This window comes from Arctopsyche grandis, chromosome 1, assembly GCF_051622035.1.
Source record: "Arctopsyche grandis isolate Sample6627 chromosome 1, ASM5162203v2, whole genome shotgun sequence".
Lineage (NCBI taxonomy): Eukaryota > Metazoa > Arthropoda > Insecta > Trichoptera > Hydropsychidae > Arctopsyche > Arctopsyche grandis.
In genome coordinates this window covers 20,258,917-20,273,896 of record NC_135355.1, presented here as the reverse complement: position 1 = coordinate 20,273,896, position 14,980 = coordinate 20,258,917, and the positions used below count along the sequence as shown (strand labels likewise).

The 14,980-nt window shown below is 33.7% G+C and overlaps 2 protein-coding genes across 8 annotated transcripts in view; one reads left to right on the top strand and one right to left on the bottom strand.

Moving 5' to 3' along the window:
- Positions 1-8,128, top strand: part of Moe (moesin) — a 35,310-nt gene extending 27,182 nt beyond the window's left edge. For 4 of the 6 annotated variants that reach the window (XM_077436662.1, XM_077436656.1, XM_077436650.1 and 1 more), the window contains 9 exons: positions 4,068-4,190; positions 4,315-4,466; positions 4,583-4,813; positions 4,891-5,151; positions 5,233-5,338; positions 5,414-5,548; positions 5,637-5,783; positions 5,858-6,073; positions 6,149-8,128. In XM_077436662.1, the coding sequence (XP_077292788.1) occupies positions 4,068-4,190; positions 4,315-4,466; positions 4,583-4,813; positions 4,891-5,151; positions 5,233-5,338; positions 5,414-5,548; positions 5,637-5,783; positions 5,858-6,073; positions 6,149-6,313 (1,536 nt within the window). In that variant the 3' untranslated portion in view covers positions 6,314-8,128. Of the gene's footprint in view, positions 1-3,933; positions 3,955-4,067; positions 4,191-4,314; positions 4,467-4,582; positions 4,814-4,890; positions 5,152-5,232; positions 5,339-5,413; positions 5,549-5,636; positions 5,800-5,857; positions 6,074-6,148 lie in introns of those variants that run through there. The other 2 variants (XM_077436673.1, XM_077436667.1) reach the window with 2 other exon arrangements.
- On the bottom strand, positions 416-13,298 carry LOC143915860 (uncharacterized). Of its 2 annotated transcripts, XM_077436690.1 has the most exons (5): positions 12,573-13,298; positions 12,216-12,490; positions 9,492-9,662; positions 9,292-9,424; positions 416-772 (listed from the first exon to the last, which is right to left on the bottom strand). In XM_077436690.1, the coding sequence occupies exons 1-4, from the start codon at positions 12,790-12,792 to the stop codon at positions 9,329-9,331; spliced, it is 762 nt and encodes a 253-aa protein (XP_077292816.1). In that variant the 5' UTR covers positions 12,793-13,298; the 3' UTR covers positions 416-772; positions 9,292-9,328. The 2 variants fall into 2 exon arrangements, with proteins under 2 accessions (XP_077292816.1, XP_077292809.1); XM_077436683.1 differs by lacking the exon at positions 416-772 and having other exon boundaries at positions 8,121-9,424.
- Between the last annotated feature and the right edge of the window lie 1,682 nt (positions 13,299-14,980).

Below are 14,980 nucleotides of genomic sequence, written 5' to 3'. Positions count from 1 at the left end.
AATTGCTCCATAAAACCGGATCTTGCTCGAATCACGTGCAAACGATCGATATACCGATCCGATGGAGTGACATTCGATTGCTTTTTATATAACTTTTTTTTAGACGCGTTTATGTTGCCTTATTCAGAAACTGCAATAGAATAGAATTGTGTAGGTTAGACTTGTGGTCTTTATTGAGTCGAGTTGTCTGAAAACCTCCAACGCAATTCCACAACATTCAAGTTTGACCACTGCAAGTACTTATATATTTATAATAGTTTTATAAAATAAAACACTCAAAAAAAAACTATAACTATTTCGAGTGCAAACCTTTTAGGACGTGGTATAAAAAAATGAATGTCATTTTTGTAGAAAATTTAATAAAAAATAATATGTATAATTAAAAAAATAATATTTAATAAAAAGCAAGATACTTGATGCTAATATTTAGATCATTTATTTAAGCAATTGTTCTTCCTATTCTAAAATATAATAGAAATATCAAATATACATAGTAAGTAATCCTAATCACTTGTCTAGGGATATCAAAGATACACAAAGTTCCCACAATCAATGTAGGTAAGCTTAATTTTGAAAGATATCTAGGATTCTTCAACTTTAAGTTTTACGAAGGGCTTGGACATTAGTCGAACGTTGTCCCTCATTTTGCTAGTTTTGCGTGCGGAGAATGCAGTTAAGTGTGCACTTGTCAGTTTTCTCCCTGGTGCATAATCTGCGTTTGTAGCTCAGCACGACAATCTCCAACTGAGCTGGCGATGGAATTCTGACTTATCTATTAATATTAAAAAAGTGGTATTGTTATTATTATTGAAATCTTTATTATTATAAGAGTTTGCGTGTCTCACATTCCGCAAAGTAAAAAATAAACAAATCATCGTCATTCGTACATTCCAATCTCAATTTAAAAATAATGTATGCACATATCGAAAAAAATGAACAGCGGGTCAAATTATCTCTTAGGACGATAACAATAGAAAATTCGAATTAGTGGAATGAATGGTATTGCGTAATCTAAATAATAATAAAATAGCATATTGTATTATGATTATGATTCACTGAATTTAAAAAAAAATAGTCAAAGAAAATTTCAGATTGTTTGATCGTGTTTAAAATGCTTATAAAGACATAGAATCATCTCATTACAAGATCATGGGAATCATCTCATTTTTTATTTTACTAGACTAGCATCGTTATAGTGTATTACATATTCTGTAATACCGCTATCTATCGGTATTGATTTATTTAAGAACTTTACAATAAAATAATAATTAATTATAGATTAACTGTCGGCTTGCTTATCAATATTTTATTTAATTAAAAAAAAAAAAAAAAAAATATATATATATATATATATATATATATATATATATATATATATATTTATCCCGCTTGCGATCTCCAATATGTAATATTAATTTTCACACAACCGCGCACGACATATATCTTTATTCCACTGAGAAATTCATGGCCAATCAAGAAGCATTTTGAACCCCTTCCATTTACATATAAGAGAAAAACTGTGAATACAGATCGGTAGCGGATGATACTATTATTTAATAATAAAATAAAATAAATGAAAATTGTTATATACATATGTAACATCTTTATTCGGCTGCACGCTTCAATTGTTAATTTTCTTGCTTTTTTTCAAAATCAATAACAGAATAGTCATTGTATAGGTTGTTTTTTTTACTCCAGGCTCCGTTTCAATGCCCTAAATATATCTTCTATCACCACTTATTCTTGTTGTGTATTGTATATACTTATTGAACAAGCATTGTTTGTCTCATCTTCTATAACCGTCAATCATCATCGTCATCGTGGTTGTTGTTGTCTGATTCTCCTCCTGGGAATATATTTTTTTTACTTTGCCGACACTCACTTTCACCTGCGCTTCCGTTAACCCCATTGTTGCGGACAAGAGACGAGCTCGACATTCCTATCGGCTCTCAAACTGTGCAGCGCGACGCACTTGATCGATGTTTCCGAAGATTCGGCCAATGCAATTTAGATTTTACTACGCATTGTTCCGATCGAATGCTCACTCACATGACGATACCTCATTGTCAACCTGGTCTTTTGAATAATTTTACGGTCGGTGATCGTCCAAATGTGGGCCAACGTAAAAATGTGCGTTTGGATGTTCATATGTATGTGTGCAATGGTGCATCGATGCTGACTAAGCAACTGGAGAACCCTGGTGTCGTTGAACCAACAGCATAAAATCTCCCTTCTCTTTCTATTTCTCTGACAACTAGTAGATACCTTTCTCTGGACTGTCTCTCGACTAATTTTCTCGGAAAATGTGTATTAATGCAAATTGAATGTTCAATTAGCTTCTTCACCTCGTGCACCTACAGACAATCAACGGCTCATAGTGTAGTTTCGAAGTTAATCTCTCACTTCAAACGTGTCTTGAATTGAGTGAGCAAATGCTCTAAATAATTTGGATTATTCTCAGGGCTGTGGAGTCGTAATCCTGTTGCTGCAGTCGTGCTTAAGACAAGTTGAGAAAGGGCCTGATATTTGACAAATCCGTTATATGTATGTATGTATATGTGACACCAGTGGCAGCTCGTCCATATGGGATGCGGGCTGCAGCCCTCCCACTATAGTACACATGCATGCTATTTTTATTTGCATTCGGTCAACGAGCTACTACAGCCCGATTATAATATCTGCAGCCACCACTGTGTGGCACGCTCTATTAATACTCAAGAGATATTCGGAAGGTAACCCAATGTAAAGAATTGAATTTTCCATTTTTAAATCAGAATCAGAGTTAAGTCAGATTGTAGGGAAATGTCGGAATTGTGTTTGTTTTCAACTCCAAAGCCCTGATTTATTCCACTGAATTGACTGAAGAAATAGATTGACTATATAATCATCTTAAAGTCAATCGAATGTGATGTGTTTCAAAATAATGTACGTTATTTTAAAAAGTTTTTTATTTATTTCTCTATTAATAAAATTGCGTCAAGGGGCCATAATGGTTATTAGTATAAATTCTATGTACAAGGAAGTCTAAAATGTATGTTAGTAGGTTTGGGATGTTCTATTATTTAGCATTGCCTTTTCACTTAATTTTTTTTACCAACCTTTGTCAACTGTCAGTGATGTAATCCAATTTCCAATTTTATTCTAAAGTAATAAAAAATATATGTATATTTATAAATATTGTAAAATATCTGTTCGTCATAAATTTGTTCTCTATTCTAAAAAAACTATCTTCACGATTTTTGCACAATTTAATTAAAAATTGATGTACACAGAAAAATCTAGATTCATCAGCTGACCTCATAAGTCGAAAGCATAATATAATACTAGGCCTGTCAGGATTAAAATGTTATGTATGTATTTGCTAGGAAGTCGAGTGTAACATCGTCAATAATCCTATTATGTGAACAATAAGTCTTATCTATCCAGGTGATTTTAACCTGAGCAAGCATTCGTATTTTGTTTATTTTATATTTTCAATAAAGATTTATTTATTTATTATTTGTTGCCGTATAAGCCGGATAGCATCATCGAAAAGAGCGTAAAATGTATTGGGAAAAATTGGAGACGTTGGAAGTCTGCCGATAATATAGACCGAGAAGAGTTGGAGTATGATGAGCAAGATGATCTGGTAAACAACTTGTGCATAAGTTGATACGGCTTATTTTGTATTATAGAAATTAATTGATCCTCTCTCGATCTTAATTTTTTTTCATGTAAATTATTATAAGTATTTGATAGTATATGGATGGTTTTTAGTCATACTTTATTGTAAATTATATTATTATATTTCTCTTATATGTATATTATTATACCTAGTAAGCTAGAAAAAAATTGGTACACGTTTTATAATATGTCACATTTTTCTTATGACCTTTTCACTCTTATTTTGTGCTTGCTTTTTGGCGTCCGAATATGGAATACCCAAAGACAGGGTCGATGCCTTTCTCTAGTTGGGTAAGATGAACTAAGATTAAATCGTTTCCATATTACATATAAGTTTGTTTTGTAAGTTTTTAGGTAAAATTATATTCAACAGCAATTTAAAAAAAAAATTTCAAATATTTCAGGTGATGAATCAAGATGTTAAAAAGGAAAATCCTTTGCAATTCAAATTCCGAGCAAAATTCTATCCTGAAGATGTTGCTGAAGAACTCATCCAAGATATCACATTGCGTCTTTTCTATCTACAGGTATGCGCTAAATTTTACTATTTATTGCTGTAATGTATAAATAGTATTAATAATTGTGATATATAAATATATAATATAATATTCAAGGTTATAAAATTCATTAAATTATTTTTTTATCAAATAGGTGAAAAACGCAATTTTGTCTGATGAAATTTACTGTCCGCCTGAAACTTCAGTACTTCTAGCTTCATACGCTGTACAAGCGCGTCATGGAGATTATCACAAGACAAATCACAATTCCGGATTCCTTGCGAATGATCGTCTCCTCCCTCAAAGGTTTTTACATGCTCCATATGTCATTTATATTCCTTCTTAATATTATGTATGTAAATCAATTTTAAATGTTGCCATTTCGACAATTGAATTTTAATCATTGTGTATTTATTCTACAGAGTTATGGATCAACACAAAATGTCGAAAGATGAATGGGAACAGTCTATTACGACGTGGTGGCATGAACACCGTGGAATGCTTCGAGAAGACGCAATGATGGAGTATCTCAAAATCGCACAGGACTTGGAGATGTACGGCGTTAACTATTTTGAAATTCGCAATAAGAAAGGCACAGAGTTATGGCTCGGTGTTGATGCTCTTGGCCTCAACATATACGAAAAGGAAGATAAGTCAGTATTTTGTTTCATTTTAATTCTATCGCCTTATATTGTTAAGAATTATGATGTTCATTCTAATGTCTTTGTAGATTGACACCCAAAATTGGTTTTCCGTGGTCGGAAATTCGCAACATCTCGTTTAGCGAGCGCAAATTCATCATCAAACCGATAGACAAAAAAGCTCCAGATTTCGTTTTCTTTGCTCCGCGAGTACGCATCAACAAACGCATCCTCGCACTGTGCATGGGCAATCATGAGTTATATATGCGTCGGCGAAAACCGGACACAATTGATGTGCAACAGATGAAAACCCAGGCTCGCGATGAAAAGATCGCCAAGCAACAACAGAGGTTAGTTATTTTAAAATTAAATCCATCTTTGCACAATTAAATAGATATGCAAAATATACAATTTATTTTTTCTTTTATTAGAGAAAAATTACAATTAGAAATAGCTGCTAGAGAACGCGCTGAGCGTAAGCAACAAGAATATGAAGATCGCCTACGTAACCTTCAAGAAGAAATGGAAAGATCACAAGTATGTCTCATATTAATATTATCGAGGTTTATATTTGGTGCGATTGTTTCACATGTGTATGTATTTGTCTTTCAGGCCAATTTGATAGAAGCACAAGATATGATTAGAAGATTAGAGGAACAACTGAGACAGTTGCAAGCAGCTAAAGAAGAATTAGAAGCTAGACAGAATGAACTTCAAGCGATGATGACGCGTCTAGAAGAAACCAAGGTTTTTATTTATATAACTAACTTTAAAACACGATTAAAAATGTAAAATAGTTTTAACAAATACATATAAAAATATTTTCATTCTTCAGAATATGGAAGCTGCTGAAAGATTGAAATTAGAAGAGGAAATATTAGCTAAACAAGATGAAGTGCAACGTATTCAGCAAGAGGTAGAAGCCAAGGATACAGAAACCCGTCGTCTTCAAGATGAAGTTGAAGATGCTCGTCGCAAACAGGTAATATCGTATACCGGTATTTAGTTTTATTTCGAACGAATCTTTCGCATACTAATTGTTTAATTATATTTTAGAATGAAGTTGCTGCCGCTCTTTTAGCAGCAACTAGCACACCTAATCATCACCACGTTAGAGAAGAAGGTGATGAAGCTGAAGGTGAAGGTTCAGAAGAAGAATTGGCTAACGGAGGCGGAGGAGACCTCGTAGGTGCTGGAGATAACATTGTCGATCCAGTTGAAGATCGTCGAACTCTAGCAGAGCGTAATGAACGCATACACGATCAACTTAAGGTTATAATCTAATAAATTGTTTAATTGCTTTGCATATAATCGACAGTGTCTATAATTTAAGTTTCTATTTTGCAGGCTTTGAAACAAGACTTAGCTCAATCGAGAGACGAGACAAAAGAAACGGCCATGGACAAGATCCACAGAGAGAATGTTCGTCAGGGTCGAGACAAATACAAAACATTGCGGGAAATTCGAAAGGGCAACACGAAAAGACGTGTCGATCAATTTGAAAATATGTAGATCCGTCATTTTTAATTTTTACTCCATCCTTAATTTATATGTGTAGGCCTAAACCTCCTTCGTGTTTCTTATTCGATATTCTCCCACAAAGGTGCTCATTTTTATAAACATATAAAACTAAAAATAATTAAATATAAACCCAAAATTGTTTTTCCACTTTTTAAGGTTTTCTATTTAACATCATCAAAATGCGGTGCTTACAATTTGTACGATTTTGAAAAATTATGATATCTCATACAATTGCTTACGTTATAATTACAATCATCGTCATAAAATGTCCTGTTTTACTATCTTTTGATTGATGCAAACGCATATGAATGTAGAACGCGTGAATTGACCATTTAATAATGCATTTCATATTTAAATAATATTTAAACGTATTTCCTATTAATAGTGTTAAATGTAATCAAATACATGTGTAATTAATAACAATCCGTTTGGTGGTACTTTTCAGTGTGTTTTCGTATTTTTGATGAATTAAATTTTACATTACGTATGATCAAACATTTTGGGGAAAGGAGGGGGAGGAAGCAATGGCCAGAGAAATTTATTTTTTTAGGAAGGAACTTATATTTTTTTCACATAGAAAGTAAAACGTACGATAAGTATTATTTGTACTGTAATGTCCAGTTATATTTTTGTAAGAACACCCATAAACATTTAGATTTGTCCACACAGCAAGTGACTTACTCGACAAACGAAGCTTTTTTTAAATTGATATATGTATATTATTATCCCACTTCGTTTGTCTCTTATATGGTAGATAGAAAGGTTTACACTAGGCATAATAAAGCTGACCTATATTGTGAGTGGCCTTTTGTAAAGTTAAGAAGTTTATTGATTTTTACGTATGTATTAATATTGACTTAGTAGTATGACGTTCCGCAGTTCCATCTCGTGTTCTCACACTTTTCACAGTAATGTTAACGTCACGTATGTATGTATATAGTGAGATCCTAATTCATCCTATAAATAAAATCAATCAGGGTTTCACATATTCACATCAAATGTTGGGGAACAAGAATGAATAAATATTTTTGTATGTCTTAACTGCAGATTGGGCATTTTGGATCTAAACGGTATCCATCGTGTGATAAATAAATATAATATGTATATGTTTAAGACAAATTTATTACTCTTTCTTGTTTATTAACTTGATTTTTACTATATTTTTTTAGTATTATTTTGCACTGTATCTGATCTGCCAACAGTTAATAATAATTCAAGATATTTTAGCCGAATGATATTCTATCATTTGTTTGATGGAATCAAATCGTAATTCAATTTTTAATAAATTTACGAATGCATTTTTCATTTGTTTATGTATAATCAAATTCAGATTTCTTTATACTATTATTGTATTATTATTGCTACTGGGGTATAAACAATGTTGGTGTTTTCTTTTTTTTTTTTACTTACAACGGTTAATTATAGCTCTATGAAAATATATTCGCATAATTTGTAAAAAGAAAGATACTTTATAAACGGTCATTTTAATTTATTTTAAAAAGGCATTCCATGTTACTGTTTTAATTTTTTGTTATTTTGGTAGTATTATTATTGGCCTTATTATAAATTTATGTTTAGTGCCATTCAACTATTAACTCTCTCCAATTTTATTGTTTTGCCGGTCTGAGGTGGTGAATATGAACGTGGGTGCTTCCCTTACAATTTATTGTTGTAAATAAACCGTAGGACTATGCAATACAGTATTGATAGAGCCACTTAATGTTTTCTATTTTATTCTATATACCATGTTGCCTTTTCATTCTGAAAGGAAAAATATTTTCCAATAAAAAAAATAATTAAAAGAGATTCATTTTTTTTATTTTCGACACCCAATTCATATAAACAAATGACTTTAGTCATTTTAAAATTTAAATATATATTTTTATATAACTTTTTATCTATGACTAGCACAATCAATATATGTATCTAATATGTTTTAAAACATTTTATAACTCAATTGCTACATTGGCACAACTTTTTGTCAAAAACAAAATCACACAATTTGGGGACTAGACAAAACATTTAAAATACTGTGAAGTAAATAAAGACTACTGCAAGGAGATCTACTGCAGTTTCTTTCTTAAATAATATATAATGTGATTTATGTAAAGTAGATATTGTCAATGCAATTTGTATTCATTTTTCAATTGTTCTATTCTACTAAACTACCTAAAAACTTTCAAAATCAACCAAAAATTTAACTATTCTATTACAAAATATACACAACTACTTCTCACAACGCAAAGTCTCGCGATGGAAGACAAAGAAACTACAATACTAATGTAACTATTCGTCAAACCTCACCACTAGCTGATAAAAACTTCCATTACCATGAAAAACGCGATATTTAGGTATGAAAATTGAGTACTTCACATCTCATTACCCTGTCATAATATACACATATAAAATGGTTAAAATTATACATAAATCTGAATCAAACATCAACAGTGATAGTTAATCTTATAATAATATAAAATATTGATTATGTAATTTGTACAAAATATACTGAAGTGTCTCCAGAGACGACATCGTACGTTTCAAATAAATACATTATTATGGCCACGATATATCAGTCACGTCTTATATAATTATGACGAATTAAGTAAAATGAATTTACTTGTATTACAAACGTATAAAATATATGAATAAATGATTTTTAGTCGTTTAATACTGACAGTTCCTTTTTTGGTTATTTGTTTTTTGTCTTAAAAAATATTAATCATTTGTCGTATACCAGAAATGGACTCGTGAGTCCCTTATCACAACTCTGAAAATATACTGCTTTATGGATAAACCCATAACGCATCATAAATAAACGTGCCATTAATGGACTATGAATGTGGCATAAATTACTTGTCTCTTGTTCTGAGATAATCGAATAATTATAAACTAATACCAAGAGGCAAATCCTCAATTCAATTTTTTTTGTTGTGGTTAAGACAATATATATGTATATGTAATCTAATCACCAGCACAAATGCAAAATGGTATTTCTATTCGATATGGCTACCACATGACGTAAAATGACCGTCGACGTAAATTAAACAACGGCACTATGATATGAAGTAGATCCGGTATCATGAATCCAATATCGCGCACAACCTAAAATACAAACAATTATTTTTACAGCGTCGATATTATTGAGGTGAAAATAATTTATATTGTCTACCTGATGAGCGTGTCCTTCCCCTTGCAATACATTTAAGACAAACTGATCACGTGATGAAGCAATAACATGATACACACCAATCATCGATATCAGCATAGCTGGTAACAACGTTACTGAGTGCTCGAGACTAGACAACCACAGTACCACACATGTAGAAATCAATTCAGTGATCTGAAAATATTACTAACATTAGAATAAATTTTTTTATGATATGATACCACATTATCAATTATATTAGGAAATAACACAAAATTAAGAATTTCTTATAATATACACATGCATGCAAGTTTTGCTTCAATATTTCCTTTATACATACATATATATATGTATATATATCAGTGGCGGCTCGTCTATATGGGCTGCGGGGCTACAGCCCTCCCAGTATAGTACAAATCCATGCTATTTTTGTCGATCCATATGGGCTGCGGGGCTGCAGACCTTCCAGTATAGTACATATTCAAGCTATTTTTGTTTTCATTCGATCAACGGTTTGGTTACCGAGCTACTACAGCCTGAATACTCTCTGCAGCCCCCCCACTATGAAATCTCACGAGTCGCTACTGATATATATACTGATCACAATCACAATAAATAATTATTATCACATTTTATTCAATATTCAATCATAGTTACATTCACCTTCTTCAACTTGAATTCATTAACTAGAAGCAGTGCCAGTTTTAGGAAGGGGCTGGGTCGGGTGGTGACTGAGGGCGCTGAGTAAGTTAGGGCGCCACTCGATGCGCCAGAGGCGCTTTAAAATTTAAAATTAGAGCGCTAAAGGCCCTACAAAACTTTAGATTAGAGGGCCAAAGGCGCCTGCCTCTACTTTCTAAAGTGTAAACATGTTAACACTATATTCAGCTTCAATATATCGCTAGAAGTTGAACTGATTCGCGTGCAATTATTTTCCTTAAATAATACCTTATCTGACACACGATGGGAAGCGAAAATAGCAAGTGTCAAAGCAGTTCGTTATCAAATTGTTGACATCATGATGCTTTAATTACTTAATCTGAAACTAAAAGAAAGGATCTAGGTGTAGCTTATGAAGCAACGAAATTAACGTAAAATTAAAAGATTTCAGCTTTCTTGTTTCATTAATTGTTTGGTACGATATCCTTTTTCAGTGAAATTAATTTGTAATTCTTAGATATCTCATTAGTGTCAATGAAAGAAAAATTCGAACAGTTGAACAAATATTCAGAGACGTGGGGGTTTCTTGTATTTTGTAAACAATCTACCGGAAAGAGCCGATCTTCAAATTAAGCTCACGGTGGATTAAAAATCTGATATTATTATTAATGAACTTAGCGATTAATAAAATCCTTTTTTTCGAATAAAGTTCGAGGTAGAATGAATCCACTCACTGTATTCAATTTTATAAAACAGCATGATTTACAATAATTGTATCCAACCATTTGAGTTGCTATGCGAATATTGCTGACACTCTATCTACTGAAATTGATACCGCTGAAAATCTTGATTTTTCAGATTTTATTATAGATTTTGCTGAAAGAAAGGCTCAGAAAGTTGACTTCTGAATTATTATTATTTTTATTAATTTTTAACTCCACCTGGGGTTGGGAAATATTTTTAACCATTTCGCTGCCGGTCCCGAACCCGGAAAAAGAGGACAGTAACCCATTTTTTTTTTTTTCTAAGGGCGCTTAAAAAAAATGCCCATGGGAGCCATAGGGTGTAAGGCCGGCACTAACTAGAAGGATTACAAATATTGGAGAATGTTGAAGACTGCTGCTTTGAGGCATTTGGCAAAAAAGTAAAAATTCAAACTGGGAATTCTAGCATCGATAACAGTACTTTTACTTGAATCTACTCTATTTGACCGACTCGGTATACATATTTAAATTTCTCGTATGCTTGAACAGTAGTTTGTATACATATACACAATTTTTTTTTGTTTTGTATACATGTATGTAATATCTTTAATAAACGAAAAATATTTTGATCATTAATAGATTTTTAAACTGTTAAAACACCTAAAAACATATTCTAAGAATGTTTGAAAATCAATTCTTACTATATTTTGTATATTTTATGTTTACCTCGTAAAATAAACATTTCACGGTGTTATACATTTTTGTTCATATGTCGTTTATCCCTAATACCAAGCAGACGAGAAGTTTCGAAATTCCAAGAGTCAGTCAAACGCCAATCGATCAAACTAGGGGGCACCTCTTTTATATGGGCTAACTCGTATTAAATTTTGCCTTTTTCATCAATATTTTTAATATTTCTGGATACTTACTACCCATAATCCTATAAAACTTGAGAATTTTTTTATAAAAAATGTTATAAAAGTCCATTCCAAATCTATTTATACTAAAAAATTTTAATAGACCAGAAAATATTCAATGGAACATAAGAACAAATTATATACGGTAGCTTAAAAATATAAGGAATCTTACGATAAATTTCTAACTACAATACATACATATAAGCAGGCGCGGCTCGTGCATAGGAACTGCGGCGCTGCAGCACCCCCAGAAAAATTACAAAAAAATCGCATTTACAACTTGTATTTAGATATATTTGACATAATGATTATGTCAAATATCTAATCATTTTTATTTAAATTATATTCACAAGTTGTAAATGTATACAAATGTGATTTTTTTGTATTTTTCTGGGGGTGCTGCAGCGCCGCAGTTTCTATGCACGAGCCGCGCCTGCATATAAGTCTCTAAAATATGCAATTAGTACCGTGAAAATTAATTGATGATTCCACTGCGAATAGAATTCGTCATTGTAGTAATTAATATAAATCCACCACGAGTAATAATGTGAAAATAAAGAGCTGAAAAAGAGTAACGCCATGGAGCAACGTAAGCGAGCAGTGAGCCACAAGGATGCCAGCCATCGAACACACTCGTACAGTATCACAAGAAAGCCGGCAACCATCAACCATATTTTGAACGTGTTCTCAGTAGCATTGAAATAGAAGTGTTTATAAGATGCAATTCCAGACTCGTACGTTCCTAAAATTACACAAATTTTAGGAACGTAATTTCAAGACAAATGTGTACGTATTTCAATACATATATATATATATTAGATTACCTTTGAAGACTGTGTCCCAGCAAGAGCAGGTACACGTGCTCCTGTCAACTTGTCTGGAGTAGTTCTGCCAAAAAAGCCAGAGGCAGAAAACATGCAACGGTGGCAGTAAAGCGGCGACGGCAAATGCCAGGAGTCGAGGCGCCGCCCCCGCACATATTCGCCAAAGCAAGGGCGCCCCCCGAGAGGGACGAGAGGGGCGCCCCCCCGCCACAGGCAGCATCCCTCAGTCTATTTGCCTACCGTGCCTGCCGTGCCTAGTGCGCCTACGGACACCCAACAACCTTAAATCGCTGTCGACATATGTACTTATTCCTCTGTGAAAGAGTGGGGAGACTCCAAAATAGAACACGATTTCGCGCTCGAAAGACGCTCGGAAGCGGCGACTCCGCCCCCCATCTCGACCGAATGACAAGCGGCAGCAACCATCAGCTGTCACAGACACGCCTGTCTTGCCATCGCTTAGGATAGACATTCGAAAGAATTACATTTTTTGTTGCAATTTCAAGTCAAATAGTTTTGTACAATATTAGTAAAGGAAAACAGTGTAGTCGTTGGCCACTTGAATTTTTAACTTTGAAAAAATCAACTATCAAGAGCCTCTGAAAGCTTCTGATAGCAAGGCTTTGAACCGGAATAATTGCTATTTTTACATATCTCCTTTACGTTTCACGTGGTTTTTTGCCGGAACCGAACCGAACCGAACCGAATAAAGGTCTCTTCATACCTAGTCAGCACGTACCGACTTCAGCAGGTATCCGGCCGTACGAAAAGTATTCTTTGGTACATTTTGTATGGGTATATTCATATCAACCGTCACGTTTACGCTATGGCAGGCTTACAGCAGTACCCGACATTTCCTGTTCATACCTTACAGCAACATCCGTCAACGTATCGTATCCGTTTTTTTGGCCATCGTGGAAATATACACGCGAATTACGTGCCATGAGTCTGCCGCTTTGCTGTTTTGGACCAATTATCGATAGTGACAGTTGACAGCTGTTCAATATTTCGACATGGTTTTGGCGCAAATATTTTAAAAAATTTTAATTTTTTTACGGAAATATTTAAAAAAAATTTGTCCATCATCCACAAGCTCCTTATACAGTGTCCAAAACTCTCCTTCCGTTTTTCTATTTTTTAACATGGGATGCACATCAAAACGCCTCCGTGCTTTTTTATTGCCTTCTTGAGCTTCTTCTTCCAACAACAACGCGGTTATACATAATTTTTTGTTCGATAAACGCCGAAACATTTTTGCTGACTTGTATTCTGACGCGTAGCTACGAATGCACGTGTATGCATTCATATTGCAAGTACTCGACAATACGACGTAAGCAATATTGTGCCGTATCGTCATGGTCTGTAATGTATAAGTAAGCCGATTTTGCCTTGCACTCGGCCAAAGTGTTGTGAACGTGACGTGCTGCGACGTGTAGGTAGATATGAATAGAAATGTAAAAAATTACATATTTGAAACGGATTCGTGCAGTGCTGAAGCCGTGCAGTGCTGTTAAGTATGAACAGACCTTTACTCGTTCTTTCTCCATTTTTAAACGGTACAGGTATGTAAATCTGATATATTTTCAATTTTATAGCAAAGAAAATAATTTCACACAAAGTAATGTAGGCGGGGTACATGTGTGTTGACCGTATCCCGGCCTAACGAAACACTGTTGTGCTAGTTTTATAAAGTTTTATTGTTTGCCTATGGTTGTACAAAGGTATGGTATTTGTGGGCAAAAGTATGTCGTTCAGCGGTCTCTGGATATGGTAGAGTGTCGCTGGCTCGGCATTCAGCTATGTTCAGAAGGTCTCTGGATGCGGCAGTGTGTTGCTGGCTCGTTGTTCGGCTATGTTCGGAAGGTCTCTGGATACGGCAGTGTGTTGCTGGCTCGTCCGGCTGGTTGATCTTCCAAGTCCGCGTAGTGTAGTGGTGGCTGGTCAGGAGCTGTATGTTGACTGGTCTGCTGCTGTGTGTCGACGCTTGCTGCTGTGGGTCGACTGGCGTTGTTTGGGTTGTACCTCCTTTTATAGTTTACTAGCTGTATTACCCGGCTTCGCTCAGTGTTTATAATATAAACCGCTTAAACATGACTAAGCTAATTTAATTAAAAAAAAAAAAAAATTAAAAAAAAATTTAAAAATTTAAAAAAAAAAATAAAAAAAAAATAAAAAAAAAATAAAAAAAAAAATAAAAAAAAATAAAAAAAAAATCAAAAAAAAAATAAAAAAAAAATAAAAAAAAAATCAAAAAAAAATTTTTAAAAAATCAAAATTTTTTTTTGCCTTCTAGGGCTTCGCCCTCGGCGCCCCCCTGAGCCTTTGCCTTCTAGGGCTTCGCCCCTCCACGCCCCATGAGCAATTGCCGTTTAGGGCTTCGCCCCCATGATCAGTTGCCTTTTAGGGCT

Excerpts from the sequence above, each read along its gene's own strand:
- LOC143915860 (XM_077436690.1), bottom strand. The coding sequence starts at position 12,792 with ATGCTGCCTGTGGCGGGGGGGCGCCCCTCTCGTCCCTCTCGGGGGGCG. Across the intron at positions 12,491-12,572 it reads CTGGGACACAGTCTTCAAAG|GAACGTACGAGTCTGGAATT; the intron begins GTAATCTAATAT and ends GTGTAATTTTAG. Across the intron at positions 9,663-12,215 it reads ATCATCAATTAATTTTCACG|ATCACTGAATTGATTTCTAC; the intron begins GTACTAATTGCA and ends TAATATTTTCAG.